General features: G+C 57.0%; 1 protein-coding gene across 4 annotated transcripts; it reads left to right on the top strand.

The window, feature by feature from the left end:
- Positions 1 to 15,399, top strand: HAPLN3 (hyaluronan and proteoglycan link protein 3). Of its 4 annotated transcripts, XM_082736506.1 has the most exons (7): positions 1 to 146; positions 4,550 to 4,640; positions 8,572 to 8,709; positions 10,742 to 10,814; positions 11,231 to 11,599; positions 12,941 to 13,243; positions 14,494 to 15,399. In XM_082736506.1, exons 3-7 carry the CDS (start codon positions 8,659 to 8,661, stop codon positions 14,778 to 14,780), a joined length of 1,083 nt encoding a protein of 360 aa, XP_082592632.1. In that variant the 5' UTR covers positions 1 to 146; positions 4,550 to 4,640; positions 8,572 to 8,658; the 3' UTR covers positions 14,781 to 15,399. The 4 variants fall into 4 exon arrangements, with proteins under 4 accessions (XP_082592632.1, XP_082592633.1, XP_082592635.1 ...); XM_082736507.1 differs by lacking the exon at positions 4,550 to 4,640; XM_082736508.1 differs by lacking the exon at positions 10,742 to 10,814 and having other exon boundaries at positions 4 to 146.
- Positions 15,400 to 16,546: the final 1,147 nt, after the last annotated feature.

Genomic DNA, 16,546 nt, shown 5'->3' with positions numbered 1-16,546 from the left:
AAGGGGCTGGCCCAGCGGGAACGCGGGGGGTTTGTCCGCAGCCGCTTCCTCTCAGGCGGTTCAGGGTCCCCCAAATCCGCCCGCTTCCTCGGACCCGACAGCCCCGGGCTGGGAGCGCTGCAGCCGTCCAAGAGCCGCCTGGGGCAGTGAGTAGCTGGGGGGTGGCCGGGCTGCTGGGTCCCTCTGCGGGCCGTGTCCACCTCCTCCACCCCCGCTTTGGGTCTCCTGCGGGCCCCCACGTCTCCCGGGGCAGGGTAGGGGAAGCGCTCAGGAGGAATGCCCTGGGCACCGCCGGGCTGTGATCGCTCCTGGGGCGCGCCCCGGGCGCAAGTTCATGGCGAGCAGCGTGGGGGCGCGGGCGAACCTGCGCGGAACCCCCGGGCGCGCCACGAGGAGGCATATCCCCAGCGAAACCCGATGCCTCCGAGACCACCGCCCGGTCCAGCCCCTTTGCCACCGGGGCCCGCCGGATCCCTGCCCGTCTCGTGCGGTCTGGGTCCTGCAACCTCCCGCGCCGTGCGCGGCGCGCGGGGCTCTGTCCCGGCATGTGTCGGGTGCTCCGGGGTCCGCGGGAGGCCGGGGGTGGGGTGAGGGGTTGGGGACAACCCGCGGGGGCGGCAGGCGGCAGACCTGCGCCCCTTGCCCCCCCCCCCCCGCCCCCCTCGGCTGTCCCAGGGATGCGGGTCGGTTTCAGGCTGCGATTCGCGAGGGTTTCTGCCTTAGGGCGGCGAGACCAGAGTCGAAGAGGGAGGGAGGCCAGTAGCGCCCTGGGTGGGAGATGGGGTCGCTCGGGGAGGCATTTAGGGTCGGTGGGCAGCCAGGAAGGAAGCAGGGCGGGCGCTTGGACCCGGCTCTGTCACCAAACTCGCTGGGTGGCCCCAGCAGGCTGTGTGACCCAGCGTGGACCGTGGTGCCCAGCGCTGACCCCCCGGGGTGCCTCTGCTCTCTGCAGCAGGGGGAGGTGATTGAGAGGCGCCCTGGCCTCTCCCCCGCGGCCCCGCGTGAGCCAGCCGGCTGGAATGCTGGTAGGAAACACCTCCGGCTTTCAGTTTCCGGGGGCCGCAGGTTTCAAAAGGCGCCCGTGAAGCCTTGTCTAAACAGAGGGCACCGAAGTCTGATTCTTCCCCGGGAACCCGGGCTTGGAGAAACCTGGAGGGCAATACTGCCCCCTGCTGTTGGATGGGGGAACGCTACTCTCCGCCGCACAAATGAGGAGAGCCTGGGGGGGAGTTGGGCTTCCCCTTATTCTGCTGTGTGGACGGGTCCCGAGGCACGTGGTGCTGGGAGAAGCAAAGGGTGGGCGGCCAGGGAGACTTGAAAGTTCTCTTACCGCTGCCTGTTTACCGAAGATAAAGCCTTGGATACTTCCCTCGCCTCCATACTCTTGGCCTCAGTTTCCCCAACTGTGAAGAGAAGGCAATGGTGACTGCTTTCTCTCCTAGGCAGTGAGAGGGGTGAAGGATCCACCGAAATAAGGGGAGACTGCACCTTTAACGTAGTAATAACTGCTCTATTTTGTGAGTGACAGCTTTGCAGACTTTCTCTCCTTTAATTTTCTGACCAGAGATATTTTCTGGATATAAGTGTTGTGACCTCCATCTGACAGATGAGGAAAGTGAAGTTCAGTGACTTGCCCTCTAATACACTGTTAGTAATTCGGGGAAACCAGAACTGAATCCTGGTGGCTAGTCTGATTCTAGAACCTGAAATCTGCCGCTATGTTCTTCTGCCAATGCGTTCGAGCAACGGTTTGTGGAACATCTGTTGTGTGTTGGGGCTGGACACAATTCATCGTATATAATCCTCTTCACGTCCTAGAGTGAGGTTCTAGATGAGGACAGGGAAGCACAGAGAGGTTGAGTAACTTGCTCAAGGTCACTCAGCAGGGTGCAGGTGTGTCTTGCCCAGGCAAAGCTCCAGCTGACTTGGGGAGCCTCCCATGACCCCCACGGTAGCCAGGGTAGGGGAGCCCACGCTGTCCATCGCTTCCTTGAGTGGTAGTGGTTGACTTTTCGCCTAACATTCAGGATGGTCGTTTGTTTTCAACTGCTGAGCTTTCCCGTTAATCTGCTCTGGAGACCAGGAAACTTCTGTTCAGAGAAGTCAAATGAGCCAGCCAGCAAGGGGCAAATCTAATGGGACACCTTAGGCTTTGTGTGCTGCCGTGGTATCAGAGAGGCTGGGAGAGGAGAGCCAGCTTCCATCTGGCTCAGAGCCCCTGGACACTGGGCTCATCTTCAGAACTCACTGTTTTTCTTGGGACCCCTCCCTGCATTCTAAGGTTGCATGACTGCTGAGTTAACGTCCAGCAAAGGGTGGTGTCGACCAGATCACACCTCTCCTGTGGGAATGGTTTGTTGGTTTTTTTTAAGGTAGGCTCCATGCTCAACATAGGGCTCGAGCTCACGATCCGAGATCAAGAGTCACACGTTCCACTGACTGAGCCAGCTAGGCACCCCTGCAGTGGTGTTAGTAAACCAGAGAGTGGGTATCCAGACTGGAGAGGGGACCAAAGTAATGAACGAGAACAAGAGCTCTTTTGGGGCACCTGGGTGTCTCATTCGGCTAAGCGTCTGCTCTCAGCTCAGGTCATGATCCTGGGATTGAGCCCCGCATCAGCCTCCCTGCTGAGCACAGGGTCTGCTTCTCCTTCTGTACCCGACTCCCCCCCACACCATGCGCTTTCTCTAATAAATAAAATCTTAAAAAAAAAAAAAAAAGGCAAAAAGCAAAATTTAGGGCTGTCTTTCGCTGGAAAGAAGGAGCCAGAAGGAAGACATGCCCTGGAGCTAAGGCAGGAAGAGAGCCAGAATGGTTCTTCTAGAATGTCAATCAGATTTGTGGCCATCCTCCACTGGAAACCCTCCAGTGCCTTCCCTTCAGCGGGCTGCGTCTGGTTCTAGGCCTCTGCCGGGGGTGGGGACATCACTTCCGGACTCCCTCCCTCTTGCTCCGCACTGGACTTCAAGCCCTTCCAGCCAAAGGCCTTTCTTTGCACTTGCTGTTCCCTCCCCTGGAATGCTTTTCCCTAGGATTCTCAGAGCCCACACCTTCAGTTGGTCCCCTTCTCAGGGAGGCCTCCCTGACCCATCCTGTCTCTGGCAGCACCTCTCCTCTGCTCAGCCTCCTCTGTCAACTTGCCACACTGGGACAACACGGATGTCCCATATCCTATTTGCTGCCTGCTTCCCTCCCTGGAATGGGAGCTCTGGCAACTTCCGATTTGGATCCCGCGGGCCGGAAACTGTGTCAGGCACGGGGCGGATGCGGGACAAGTACTTGAGGTCCCGGTTCCAGCTCCTTCATCCATCTCCTGATGAAGACCGTCACTTTAGCTATGCAGCTTTGCATTTCTTTTCTGAACGATTTTATTTACTAATTTTTGAAGGGGGGAGCGCACCCGCACACGTGTGAGTGTTGGGGGAGGGGCAGAGGGAGAGAATCTCAAGCAGACTCCCCGCTGAGCACGCAGAGCCAGACTTGGGGCTCGATCCCATGGCTCCGAGATGACGATCTGAGCCAAAACCGAGGGTCGATGGCCCAGCCAACTGAGCCGCCCAGGCGCCCTGCAACTTAGCATTTCCGAACCTCTGTTTCCTTGTCTGTATAAGGGGGATAAAAATTCTGACACTGTGAAACCCACAGGCAATGACATCGGTACAAATGCGCTGTTGAGCGGAAGGTGGTCCTCCTATAGGACAGATCCTTATGGGGGCTGGCTGGAGAGCTTCCAGTAGAGTCCCGCCCTTGCCATCTTGGCCACCTGACCTTCGGACAGTTGCTTCATACCCTTGTGCCTCTGTTTACCTGTGGAGGAACTGGGGAGAGTAAAATTCTGTCTGGGGTGGGGGGTGGTTCTTGGAAGGGTCAAGAGAGCTGCTGGCCATGGAAGCCCTTTAAAACCAAGGGAGTATAGGGGGTGGGGTTTTGGAGGCTGGAAAGCGGTGCCTAGGAGCTCGCTGGAGGCTCCGGAAGGTGCTACAGTCTTTCCTGCCTCAGTGCATGTTTCTGAACAATGAAGGACCTCACCCACGACTGGGGAGAACCATGGGGGACTGAGGTCAGAGTGTCATGGAGCAGCGTTGGTCCAGGGTGATCTTTCTCAACATGCTGACATATTGGACCACTAAAACAGCGTATCTCACAAGCAAAGAGCAAACCTAAGCAAGCTGTGGATTCCTTAAGACAAATGCTGATACTCCTGCAGAAAAGCACGCATACGAAGGTCACTCTCCAGGCTCTTTGCTGTTCCGTGTTCAAAACTCAGGGACCAAGTAGACTTGGATAATGCAGTATCTCTTCCCACCCCACTGTCCCACCTCTCGAGATCCAAACTCACACCATCTCCACACAAGGATTCCAGGGTGGGGGAGGGGTGCCTGTACGGCAGCTTTGTGCAAATTTTTCTGATAAGTGTAGGAATCCCTTGGCAAAGTTGCAAAGCCATTTCCCTTGAGTTTAAAAAAAAAAAAAAAAAAGATTGAAGAAGATGGCTCCATCTGGCTCAGATTCTTAATTTTGGTAAATCTGGTTTCTCCCGGAATCTAAGGTCCCTGAAAACCTACATCTCAGAGGAGGAAGCCCTTGACCCGGAGGTGAAGGCTGCAAAGGCTGACTGACGGGGCGCGCTGGGTGCCAAGGTCAGTGGAGAGAATGCACGGTGCCAGTGTTCTTTATTGGGACTCTATTAGGTTTTGTCAATGGCTGGTTACAAAGCTGCATATGTTTTGAGTAATCTGCCCCAGCCTGATTTTCCCCCCTCACCTTATTATTTAATTGCAAAAAATCTGTTTTTTCAGGCACATCTGTATCACTTTGTGGCAGAAACACCTGCATTTGCTCGTCCCAAGGAAGCCCTTTCTCACTGGAGGGCGTTTGGGCCTGATGAGCCACTGTGAGGAGGAGGCTGGGGACATGGCAGGCCAGGACCCTACCGGCCCCTTCCCTGGCACAGGCTGCGAGTGTTCAGGGACACGGCAGGACCTGTCACACCCAGCTCAGTATCAACGGCCTCTCGGTCCTGGTTCCAGACGTGGGACCTTAAGGAAGGGAAAAGAAACTCCCCTAGGAGGGCCTGCTGTGTGTGCTCTGCACACATCACCTCTTGGAATTGACGTGGTCGTTCTGGACTTTGGAGCTGGTTGTGGGTTCAGATCCCAACTCTGCTGTGTCCTCGCTGGGTGACCTTGGGCTGATGAGTTCATCTCTCTGCGCCCTTGGTCCTTCCAGCGATACAGTGAAATACTAGAAGGCCCCACCTTTGAGGCTTGTGGTCAGGAGTAAATGAGATAGTAAGTGCTCATTAAACTCAGTTGTCAGTATTTTCAGGCCAAGGAGAGCGGTCCAAGTGAGGCTCAGCTGGGTTCACAAAGAGACTCAAAATGGGGGACTTCAATAGGCTAGGACTTTCTCTCATGGTGACACCGTGCACTGGGGGCAGTCCAGGGCTGGTGGACCTGGCTTTGCCGTTCAACCCATGATTTACATTTCTGAAACTCAAATGGGACCTCTGGTTGCCAGCAGGTGGAGGGGAAAAAAAAGGCCAGGGAGCGGGATCCCTGTTTTTTTTTTTTTAAAGATTTTATTTATTTATTTGATAGACAGAGATCACAAGTAGGCAGAGAGGCAGGCACAGAGAGGGGGGAGCAGGCTCCCTACTGAGCAGAGAGCCCGATGGGGGGCTCGATCCCAGGACCCTGGGATCATGACCTGAGCCAAAGGCAGAGGCTTTAACCCACTGAGCCACCCAGGCGCCCCTGGGATCCCTGTTTTAATCCAAGAGCTGTGTGTGGCACGTGTTACTTCGCCCACGGCCCTTAACCAGCACGGAATCCCTCGGCTCCTCTTTGCTGCAGAGGGAGGCTGGGATCACAGCTTCGTGCTGGCTGGTCGTGCGCTTCTCCAGAACTAGGTGACTGCAGAGAGAAGTCGAGCACGGGGGTGAGACATAGCTCATGGTGAGTTTTAGGAGGTTCATTTCACACACGAGGAAACCCGCCTAGAATCATACAGCGTATAAGGGGTGGAGATGGGGTTTGAACCCAGATCCTCCCATCCCCGGACTTCTGTACTAGGTTGCAGATTGCGCTGCCTGGTGGGGCTGCTCTGTGAGTGTCCCCTGGGGGCTTCTTTTGCCAAGAAGCGAGAGCTCAGAAGGGCCTCGTCCTACAGCCGTGCTCGGCACAAAGGGGGCTTTGGGGCTCAGATCTCCCCCAAGAGGCCTACAAGAGTAGCAGATTCTACGTGTCAGCTTTCCCCGAATCTGCTTTTTCTTTCTTTTTTTTTTTTTTTTTTTAGATTTTATTTATTTGACAGAGAGAGATCACAAGTAGACGGAGAGGCAGGAAGAGAGAGAGAGAGAAAGGGAAGCAGGCTCCCTGCTGAGCAGAGAGCCCGATGCGGGACTCGATCCCAGGACCCTGAGATCATGACCTGAGCCGAAGGCAGTGGCTCAACCCACTGAGCCACCCAGGTGCCCCCGAATCTGCTTTTTCTCCAGCAAGGGCTCCTCACTGTCCTGGAAGCAAGAAGGTTCCCTGCTCAATCCCACCGCCCTTCCTTGCAGATTCCATGCTTTCCTTGTTTTCTTTTTAAAGATTTTACTTAGAGAGAGAGAGAGAGAGAGAGAGACGGAGTACGAGCTGGGGCAGAGGGGGGTGGGAGTGGGGAGAGCGAGAAGGACAAAGCAGACCCCCCTGCGGGGGCTGCATCCCACGACCCCAAGACCATGACCCGAGCCAAAGACAGATGCTTAAGTGACTGAGCCGCCCAGGTGCCCCATTTCTTTTTCTTTTCTTTCCCCCTCCCTTCTCCCCCACCTCCCTGCTCTGGTCTCTTTTTGCTGTTCTCCCGCATTCTGGTCTCCGTACAACAGGCATTCACGGGGCCGCAGCCTTGCAATCATAGCAAAGGGGCAGTTCTCATGTTCTGCTTTGTCCCTTTTAAATTATCCCCTCAGCCTGTTCCCACACTGCCACATGATAATCACGGTCGGACTTCCAGATGCCCGCTGCGCCCTGGCCTTGCCGCCCCACTGTCCGCCTTCAGCACAGGCCCCGGACGGAGGCTTCTGACCTTGTGGCTCCTCTGCTTATGGCCGTTCCTGGCACCCTAGGACTTTTGGGACCAAGGCGAGAGGGGAAATCCTGGTCTGGAGACCGAAGGGCATCTAGATGCTGGGCCCGCTGACCCCTCTCACCACCTCTGCCCTGGATCAGCTAGGGTTTTGGCTGGAAGCCGAATTCACCCTGGTGGTTCCAATAAAAAAGCTTTAATGAGGAAGAACCGGTTGACTTCTAGAGAAGGGGGTGGGGGGCAACCCACGAGGGAGTGGAAGACACAGATACAAGCAAGTTCCCTACCCCCAGCCTGGGTGGGGCTGCGGGAAGGGGAGGAAACGGGTTACACACCCCAGGAGAGCAAGTGCTGGGGAGAGGAGCCCACAGCAGGGCTGTGGTCACAAGGCAGCTTCTCCTTCCTCCTGTCCCTCTGCTGTGGCTGCCTCCCGTTGGCCGAATCCTGCTGGAAGCCAGAGGCCAGGACCCCAGAGAAGCTTCACAGCGACCAGTGCAGGGCAGAGAAAAGCACAAATGGAGAACTTAGAGCACATTCCCAGGCCCCCACGGGGTCTCTTTGGCCTCTGAGCCTTTGCATTTGCCGGGCCCCTGCTGGGCACACCCCAGCGTCCTTTCCACCTAGCTGACTCCCGTGTCTTCAGTCTCTTTTCCTGCTCCTTGTCTCTCCCTCACCTCTGCATTCCCCACACAGCATCCAGACTTCCGCCCGTGACTCTACCCCGTCTTGGCACTGAGTTCCTCCAAGGCTGCTGGTCTTTTAAATCAAGGGCTCAGCAAATAGTTAGAGAGGGGGCGGGGAAAATGAGGGGGAGGTGAGGGATGCACTATTAGCCTTGGGCGCAAAATACACCAGGGGAGGAGGGTCTGTGTGCACCCAAAGCCCTTGGTCGTCAAGATGTAATATTTAATGCAATATTTAAAAAACAACCCAACAAACAAACTACAGCCCAAGGCCTAGTTGCCTATTTCATGTGCATGTCCACCGAAATTGGGATGTCCCCCAGAAGTGCTCACCTTGACTCAGGATAGGAAATAAATCTGTGGGGTCCCCGTTAACCCCCCAGCAGCGGCTCAGGACTGAGACAAAAGCTGGACAATGCAGGACTCCCCTCCCTAAACATGAATTCACCCGAGATTTTCAGTCTAGTCGAGGCTCTTCGGTGCTCACAACTTTCAGATCCAATCGTGCCGTCTGAAAACTATTGATTCTGTACCATCGTCCTGTGTAATTTTCTCCGCGGACTCCATGCTTCCTCCTCACTCCTCCCTAGGCTTTGCTGACTTGCTTCTGGCCCATCTGGCCCGGTGGGGGGGGTGCAGTCCCCGGAGGGCAGGGACCTGGGCTCGCTCCCCTTTGTCTTCTCGGCTCCGAGGACAGGGTGTGATGATCCGTAATTGCCAGCTGAGCGAGTGAACAAGTGGATGCCGCGACACAGGGGTCCCCGGACCCCGGCAGCAGGCTTCTCTCATTGGCTTGTTTCTCTTCTCTTACCAGCCTGGCCCGGACACCCTGGCGCCATGAGCCCACTGCTCCTGGTCCTGCTGTACCCGCTGTCCTGCGTGTCCGGGCTGCCTTTCTACAATGGCTTCTACTACTCCAACAATCCCAGCTCCTGGAACAGCCACGGCGAAGGTGGGCGGCCTCTTGGCTCTGGCTCTATGCCTTGCCCGGGTGAATGGGATCTCTCTGGGCTCCTGCTGGGATAAGGAGGCTCCAGTCTGGGACAGGGGACAGGGCGTGGAGCCTGCTGCCTCTTCCCTCTCTAGGTCCTGAAGCAGACCAGGCGCATTTCTAAGACAAGGCCAGGGAGGGTCCACTTACTCTGTGTTTGCTGGTCCCTTGGGCTTGGAGCGCGCCAGAGCCGAGGGCACTTAAAGACAATCATCTGTGTGCTTCTGGACGCTGCCGAAGCCCGGACGCTGCCGGTTTTCCGAGATCCAACTTAAGTGGATCTCCCCTGTTGTCCCCAGGGGAAAAGGGGTTTGAGATTAGAGAGATATGTGTCTGAATCTTAATTTTGCCATTTTGTACCTAAACAGCTTTGGGCAGGTGACTTTTTTTAGGTGGGGGAGAGGCAGAGGGAGAGAGAATCATCAGCAGGCTCCGTGCTCAGCACAGAGCCCGACTCAGGGTTTGATCTCACAACCCTGAGATCACAACCTGAGCCAAAATCAAGAGTCAGATGCTTGACAGACTGAGCCCCCCGCCCCCAGGCGCCTCTGGGCAGGTGACTTTTTAGTTAGCAGCTGTGTACCTACTATCCGCCAGGCACGCTTCTCGGTGCCGTCCGTACGCTGCCTCATACAATCCTCAAAAAACCCTGGCGTAGCGGCAAGGTTGACAACCAGCGCCGTGAGGGCACCCGCCACCCCACGCTGATGGGCAGCCCCGAAAGCGAATATTGTGGATTATTTCATTTCCTAGATGAGGAAACCGAAGCTCACAGGGTTGAGCCAGCCTCCCAGGGCCCACGGATGCTAAGAACCTTCCCTGAGATTTGTCTGTGGCAGGACTGGGGACCCAGCCCCGCCGGTCGTGCCATGAGCCTCCCTCAGGCTCTCGGAGAACACGTGCTCCTCACCTCTCCCTGTGCCCCGTGGCCGCTGATGGACCCGAACTTGTGTCTGTGTCGCTCCAATCTAAGTCTCCGGGGTCACATCTCCCTCGGCCCCCTTCTAAGAAGATATGTGTGACTGCAATCTCTAATCCGGGCTCCTCTCTTTCCCGTAGAAGGCAGCTCCCACAGGTGCCAGGAATTAGGACCCGGCTCTCACCCTCCTCATCCCCCAGAGTTCGTGAGACAATCGCAACTTTACTGAGATTCAAGGAAACTTAAAAATTTACACCTTCTACTCATCCTGTTACGGCTTTCCCTTCAGGCCCTGAATATGTGCGCGCAAAATCACCAATAATCCCCCCCACCTGGGGGCACCGTTGCTAACATGTCCGGTGGGTCCCTCCCGCCTTTGAGAGACGATCAAGAAAATTCTTTTTCTCCTCCTGCTCTACATGTGGGCTTGGGAGTCTCCCTGCTACTTCATGGAATACAGTTTTTTTCCAAGGTCAAGCAGTGTCAGCTCTGTGTTTATTCGTACCCAGGAGGCCTGCTGGTATATATGTATAGGATTAGAGGTACATTGTCTCCATGAGAAGCCCCGACCTCCTGTCACCTGCACTTCTAGGCGTTTGGGGAGCATCAGGGAGAACAGTTGGACAGAAAGTGAAGGGCAGGGACACCTGGGTGGCTCAGTGGGTTAAGCCGCTGCCTTCGGCTCGGGTCATGATCTCAGGGTCCTGGGATCGAGTCTTGCATCGGGCTCTCTGCTCAGCAGGGAGCCTGCTTCCCTCTCTCTCTCTCTGCCTGCCTCTCCGACTACTTGTGATTTCTCTCTGTCAAATAAATAAATAAAATCTTAAAAAAAAAAAAAAAAAAAAAAGAAAGTGAAGGGCAGGCTGTGCTCTCCCACGGCCACCGTGGTGGCTCCCTCAGGGAGAGCTGTGTCCTCGCCAGCCGCCTGAGAAGGAGGTGCTCTGGTGCCTGCTCTATCAGGTAGCTTCTTGGGCACAACAAACTGAGCAGTTTAAGGCAACAGTCATTTTTAGTGGTTTTTTGGTTTTCTTTTTTTTTCTTTTTTTGGTTGTTGTTTTGGCTCGTGATTCCAAGGGTCAGCATTCTGGGCTGGCATCCACATCCTTGGTCCCGGCTGTGCTCACTCCGTTGACTGTGCCTGCAGTCGGTAAGACAGGTCAGCTGGGAGCTGGTTGGCCTAGGATGGCCCCAGCTGTGAGGGCTTGTCTCGGCTCCCCGTGGGCTCTCCCTCTCCAGCAGGTGCACCCAGGTTCATTTTCGTGGGGGTTGGCAAGGTTCCGGGGAAAGAGTGGACCCAGGCTGAGAGCAGGCACAGGGAAATAGTCACTTCCGTCACGTTCCTATGGTCAGAGCGAGTGGCACGGCCAGCAGGGATTTAAGGGGAAGGGAAATGACGTCCCCTCCTGACAGGAGACCCAAAGCCGCAGTGCAGAGTGCGAGGGACGGGGAGGGGCGAAGCATTACGGCCATTCCTGCAAGGTGTGACTCCCGAGGCTGGGGTGGTCCTCGCAGGGGCGCGGGTGGGCTGGAGCAGGCCCCATTGGCACCCCACCTCTCTCCCAGGCATCTTCAATGGGGTGAAGCTGGTGGTAGAGACGCCCGAGGAGACCCTGTTCTCCCACCCGGGGGCCAACGTGACCCTGCCCTGCCGCTACCACTACGAGCCAGCCCCGCTGTCCCCGAGGCCCGTGCGCGTCAAATGGTGGAAGCTGTCGGAGAATGGGTCCCCCGAGCTGGATGTGCTCGTGGCCATCGGGCTGAGGCACCGCACCTTTGGGGACTACCGAGGCCGGGTACACCTGCGGGAGGATGGGGAGCGAGAAGCGTCGCTGCAGATCCGGGACGTGCGGCTGGAGGACTCCGGGCGCTACCGCTGTGAGGTCATCGACGGGCTGGAGGACGAGAGCGGCCTGGTGGAGCTGGAGCTGCGGGGTGAGGCCCTGGTGGGCGGGCAGGGGGGTCGTGGGGGCCCGGGCCATGGGGAGAGGGCCCCGAGAAACCGTCTAGAACTCTGTGCCTTAGACAGACACACAGTCCTCAAAACCACCCCACGGGGAAGCTACTGCTGTCATCGTCCCCATTTTACAGATGAGGAAACAGAGGCACAGGGAGGCCAGATGAGGAAACAGAGGCACAGCTGAGGCTCCGGTGGGGGGTTGTAAGTGGCACAAACCAAGGAGGCCGCCCCGTGTGAGTGGCAGGAGTGGTGGGCACTGGGGCCACGCGGCTGAGCCCTCGTCCTGTCCCATGGGAGTGCCCTCCCTACTCAGGCCCAGAAGCAGACCCCACACAGCCAGGTTTTCTGACTTGATGAGAGAAGCATATACTTTCATGCAAAATCTCTGAATTTTTCTGTAAAATCTTCTAATGAAAAAAAAAAAAAGCAAGAGTCACAACTCTGTTATGTGCAAACCATCCAGACCTTGTGTGTGCGTTCCCCGGGGGCAGTCTCTAGGGACAGTTACCCTCTCTGTCCCTAGGACGGGCTATGTGTCCCCATACCTCTCCTACCTGTGAGGGAGGCAGCTGGGAAGCATAGAGGACCGTGTTCTGGGTCCACACCCGGCCCGCCCCAGCTGTGGCACCCTGGGTGGCCGCCCCATCTCCTCGGAGCTCCGTCCCCTCCAGTGTGAAACGAGGGCCTCCTCCACCTCCTTGAGAGGAGATGAGGATAAAAGGCAAGTCAGGGACCTTTCCCATCAGCATCCCGGTCTAGTCCAGATGGTGGCTAGTGGGGTCAGACTCCGCACCGCTGACGTTGGGTATGACAGGGAGGGAGGTCCGTGTGGTCAGGGGATAGTCCCCGGCCAGCTCCCAACCTGCTCACTGTGTCCTCATGTGATGGAAGGGGTGTGCGACCTCTGTGCGGTCTCATAGAGGGACACTGGTCTCATTCACGAGAGCTCTACCCTCATGACCTCAGTCCCTCCTTGGCCCCACCTCCAAGGATCCCTCCTAGGCCTTGGGATTTCAACAGAAAGTAGGGGGACACACCGAGACCACGGCACTGGGGCTCTTTCAGCAGCCCTGCAAATTCGGGGGTATGTCCGTTCTACAGGTGGGGACATTAATTGCCTGAGTCCTTTGTGACCTTCATGAGCTAGTCTCTGTTTCCTGAGTACTGCCGTGTAGCGGCCCAGTCCTAGGAGGGCGGCAGGAAGCAGACGTAGACTCTGCTTCAGACCCGGACGTGGAGTGGGGATGCAGGAACTGGAGTCTCCAGCCCGCCGGGCCCCTGCGCACCCCTCAGGCCCCTCTTTCCTCCCTCCCCAGGTGTGGTCTTTCCCTACCAACACCCCCGAGGGCGCTACCAGCTCAACTTCCACGAGGCTCAGCGGGCGTGCGAGGAGCAGGACGCGGTGGTGGCCTCCTTCGAGCAGTTGTTCCGGGCCTGGGAGGAGGGCCTGGACTGGTGCAATGCCGGCTGGCTGCAGGACGCCTCGGTGCAGTACCCCATCGCGCGAGCCCGGCAGCCCTGCGGCGGCCTGGGCCTGGCCCCCGGCGTGCGCAGTTACGGCCCGCGTCACCACCGCCGGCACCGCTATGACACCTTCTGCTTCGCTCCTGCCCTCAGGGGTGAGTACATGGGCCCGGGCTGGGAGGGCAGCCTCTGGGGAGCCTTGGGACCCCTCTGCCCGCACTGCCAGCACCTTACCTGGAGGTCTGGAGTCCTGCAGGGCTGGAAGTCACGTCTGGCTGAGTTTGAGGGCTTTGCTGCTGTTTCACGCCCACCACTGGTTTCTTTGGTCCTCGGACCTTTTCTGAGAGCCTCCTGCGTGCTGGAGCCACACTAGGGCACCCCAGACAAACAGAGCACGGTCTGTCCTCACGAAGGGAATCATTTCATGGCAAGATCAACAAATAAAAACAGAAACTGGTTTGTTGTCACATCCCAAGCATTCAGAGAAGTGTCCGGCACCTAGGTACCCAGTAAACGATTTTTTTAAAGATTTTATTTTTTTTTTTTTTATTTTTTTATTTTTTTTTTTTTAAAGATTTTATTTATTTATTTGAAAGACGGAGATCACAAGTAGGCAGAGAGGCAGGCAGAGAGAGAGAGAGAGGGAAGCAGGCTTCCTGCGGAGCAGGGAGCCCGATGCGGGGCTCGATCCCAGGACCCTGAGATCATGACCTGAGCCAAAGGCAGCAGCCCAAACCACTGAGCCACCCAGGCGCCCCATAAAGATTTTATTTTATTTAAGATTTTATTTATTTATTTGTCAGAGAGAGAGAGAGCACAGGCAGAGTGGCAGGCAGAGTCAGAGGGAGAGGCAGGCTCGCTGCAGGGCAAGGAGCCCGATGTGGGACTCGATCCCAGGACGCTGGGATCATGACCTGAGCCGAAGGCAGCTGCTTAACCAACTGAGCCACCCAGGCGTCCCTAAAGATTTTATTTTTAAATCATCTCTACACCCAACATGGGGCTCGAACCCACAACCCCAAGATCAAGAGTCACAAGCTCCACCCACTGAGCCAGGCAGGCGCCCCGGGGACTCAGTAAATGATTGGGTGAGCGAGAGGCTCTGATTGGAGCAACTAGGGGTGGCGCCGGCTCAGGGTGCAGTTAGGGAAGGGAGAAGCGGAGTACAGACGTGGTGGGAGGGACCCTGGCGCTCTGGCAGGTGGGATGGAACCCTCAGGGAGGGGGTCAGAATTCGAAGGTACCTCCCCAAAGGACACACGGTCAGTGCCCGCAGCCTCGTGGTTCCCTGGGTTCATTGCCAGGTCTGTCTGAGGACATCTGATGGGCGGGCGTTTCTGCGGGCCCCACTGTCCTCTCGGGCTGCCCCCCTCCTGCCCAGCCCTCACGCCCCACTTTCCCACAGGGCAGGTGTACTACCTGGAACTCCCTGAGAAGCTGACCCTGGCCGAGGCAAAGGAGGCGTGTCGGGAAGACGGCGCCCACATTGCCAAGGTGGGCCAGCTCTTTGCCGCCTGGAAGTTCCGTGGCCTGGACCGCTGTGATGCCGGCTGGCTGGCGGATGGCAGTGCCCGCTACCCCGTGGTTCACCCGCGTCCCAACTGCGGGCCCCTGGAGCCCGGCGTCCGAAGCTTCGGCTTCCCGGACCCGCAGAGCCGCGAGTATGGCGTGTATTGCTACCGTCGGCGCTAGTCCCGGGAGGGGTTGCCCGCTCTGCCCTGTCCTGTCTCACGCTGTATTTATTGAGGGGGTGATTTTCTCGTGTGGATGGGGGCAATTTTTGTATTGTTTTTATACTTCACAAGTGAAATTTTTTTTAATTACTTTTTTTTTTTTTTTTTTTTTGGTAAATCCAACATTGCAAATCCTCCCTTTGTTCGGGTGGATACCCCAAGGCTCCCCGTTTCCTGGAAGCCCTCTGCCCCTCTCCTCCAGGCCAGTGGAGGTTCGTGGGCTCACAAGGGCTCTCTAGCGTCACCGAGCGCTACCCAGAGCGTACGATGACGCGTGGTGGCTGCAGCGCCCCCCCCACCTCAGCGTGGGGGAGGGCGAGGGTGTCCAGGGGGCCCTGGAGCTGGGCATCGTGGCCTCCTGCCTCTTCCTCCCCCTCTGCAGAGCTGCTGGCCCAAGTCAGCATGGCTGAGGAGCTAGCGCTAGAAGCGGGTCCCCAGGCTTCTGCATGAAGTCCCAGGAAAGGGAGAAATTTCTCTCTCAAAAAGTCTGTATTTTGTTCCCCTTTTCCCCTCCTCAGGGAGTGGTCTTCAGGGGTGTGTGCTCTCTTTGGACAGTAAATGGTGCTGTGACCCCCGTCCTTCTGTCCAGCTCTCTGCCTCATTCAGTCCTGGTGCGCACACAGCTCCTTTTCCAGGGAGAGTGGGGGGCAGCACTATTTCAGGGAGCTCTGTGGGCTGTACCTTCCGGCCCCATGGTTCTGGTTTGCCCGCCCTGTGGCTCCGTGCCCTGGGCGCTGGCCCAGCTGCTGGAGCTCCGGCCTGCTTTTCCACCGTCTCCACTCCCGGGCTGCATGTCAGTGGGGGTCCAGAAGAGAAGGATGCGCCTCTCAGGACACAGAGGAGGCTGTGTTCCCCGCCACCCGCCCCGATAGGATCTTGGAGACCAGCCCTCTCTGTGTCTCACCCTCTTCCCCCGACCCCCACCCCAGCTTCAGGAAAGCAGGCCTGCCTCTGCCCAGGCACCTGTCTGCCACTCTCACTAGGTTATGGAGTCTGTTCCGCACGTGGGCCCATGCTTCTCAAAGCGTGGCCAGGCAGCACCCCTTGGGAATTATTAGAACTGCCAGTTTCTGGACCCCACCTCAGACCGGCCGCGGGAGAAACTCTGTGTTATCACAGACGCTCTTGATTCTGATCCAGGTTTGAAAACCACAGATGTCGTAGTGCTCCCAACTGATCAGCTAATCACTTACACAGTTACTGAGCCCCTTCTATGTGACCGTCATTTACTTCTGTCCACTCGTGGTTTCCAGACTCTTGGGTAATCTGGACACGTGTGTGTGTTCACCTACAAATACTCACCCACACGAACACACGCCTGAAAAGATACCAGCAAACTCACAGCAGCACGCACTAACCAGCGCCCAGACTCCTTCCCAAACACCGACGCAGGGGTCCACTGAGCAACTGAGCCGAGCAGGGGGCCCCCATCTGACCTCCTAAGGAGCAGGCTTGGCAGGGGACCGTCCCCTGCCTCCACTGAAGGTCTCCTGAGGGAATCCATAAGCCATTGTAATCGCTTTTGTTGATATCCTATAGCCTCCTTGAGGGCAGGACGCCCAGACTTTTTGGCTAGTGGCCAGCGAACTAGCTAAGCACAGATACGTGTAGGCAAGATGCCCCGTTCCCAGGCTGTCTGCGGCTGCTTCTGTTCCCTACTCTCAATCCTGATGGGCCTCTGCTCTTGACTCGCTCTACCAAGCATCTCCTAGGGGAGCAGTGTGC

Source organism: Mustela nivalis, assembly GCF_964662115.1.
Source record: "Mustela nivalis genome assembly, chromosome: 6".
Lineage (NCBI taxonomy): Eukaryota > Metazoa > Chordata > Mammalia > Carnivora > Mustelidae > Mustela > Mustela nivalis.
This window is presented reverse-complemented; position numbering and strand designations above follow the sequence as displayed.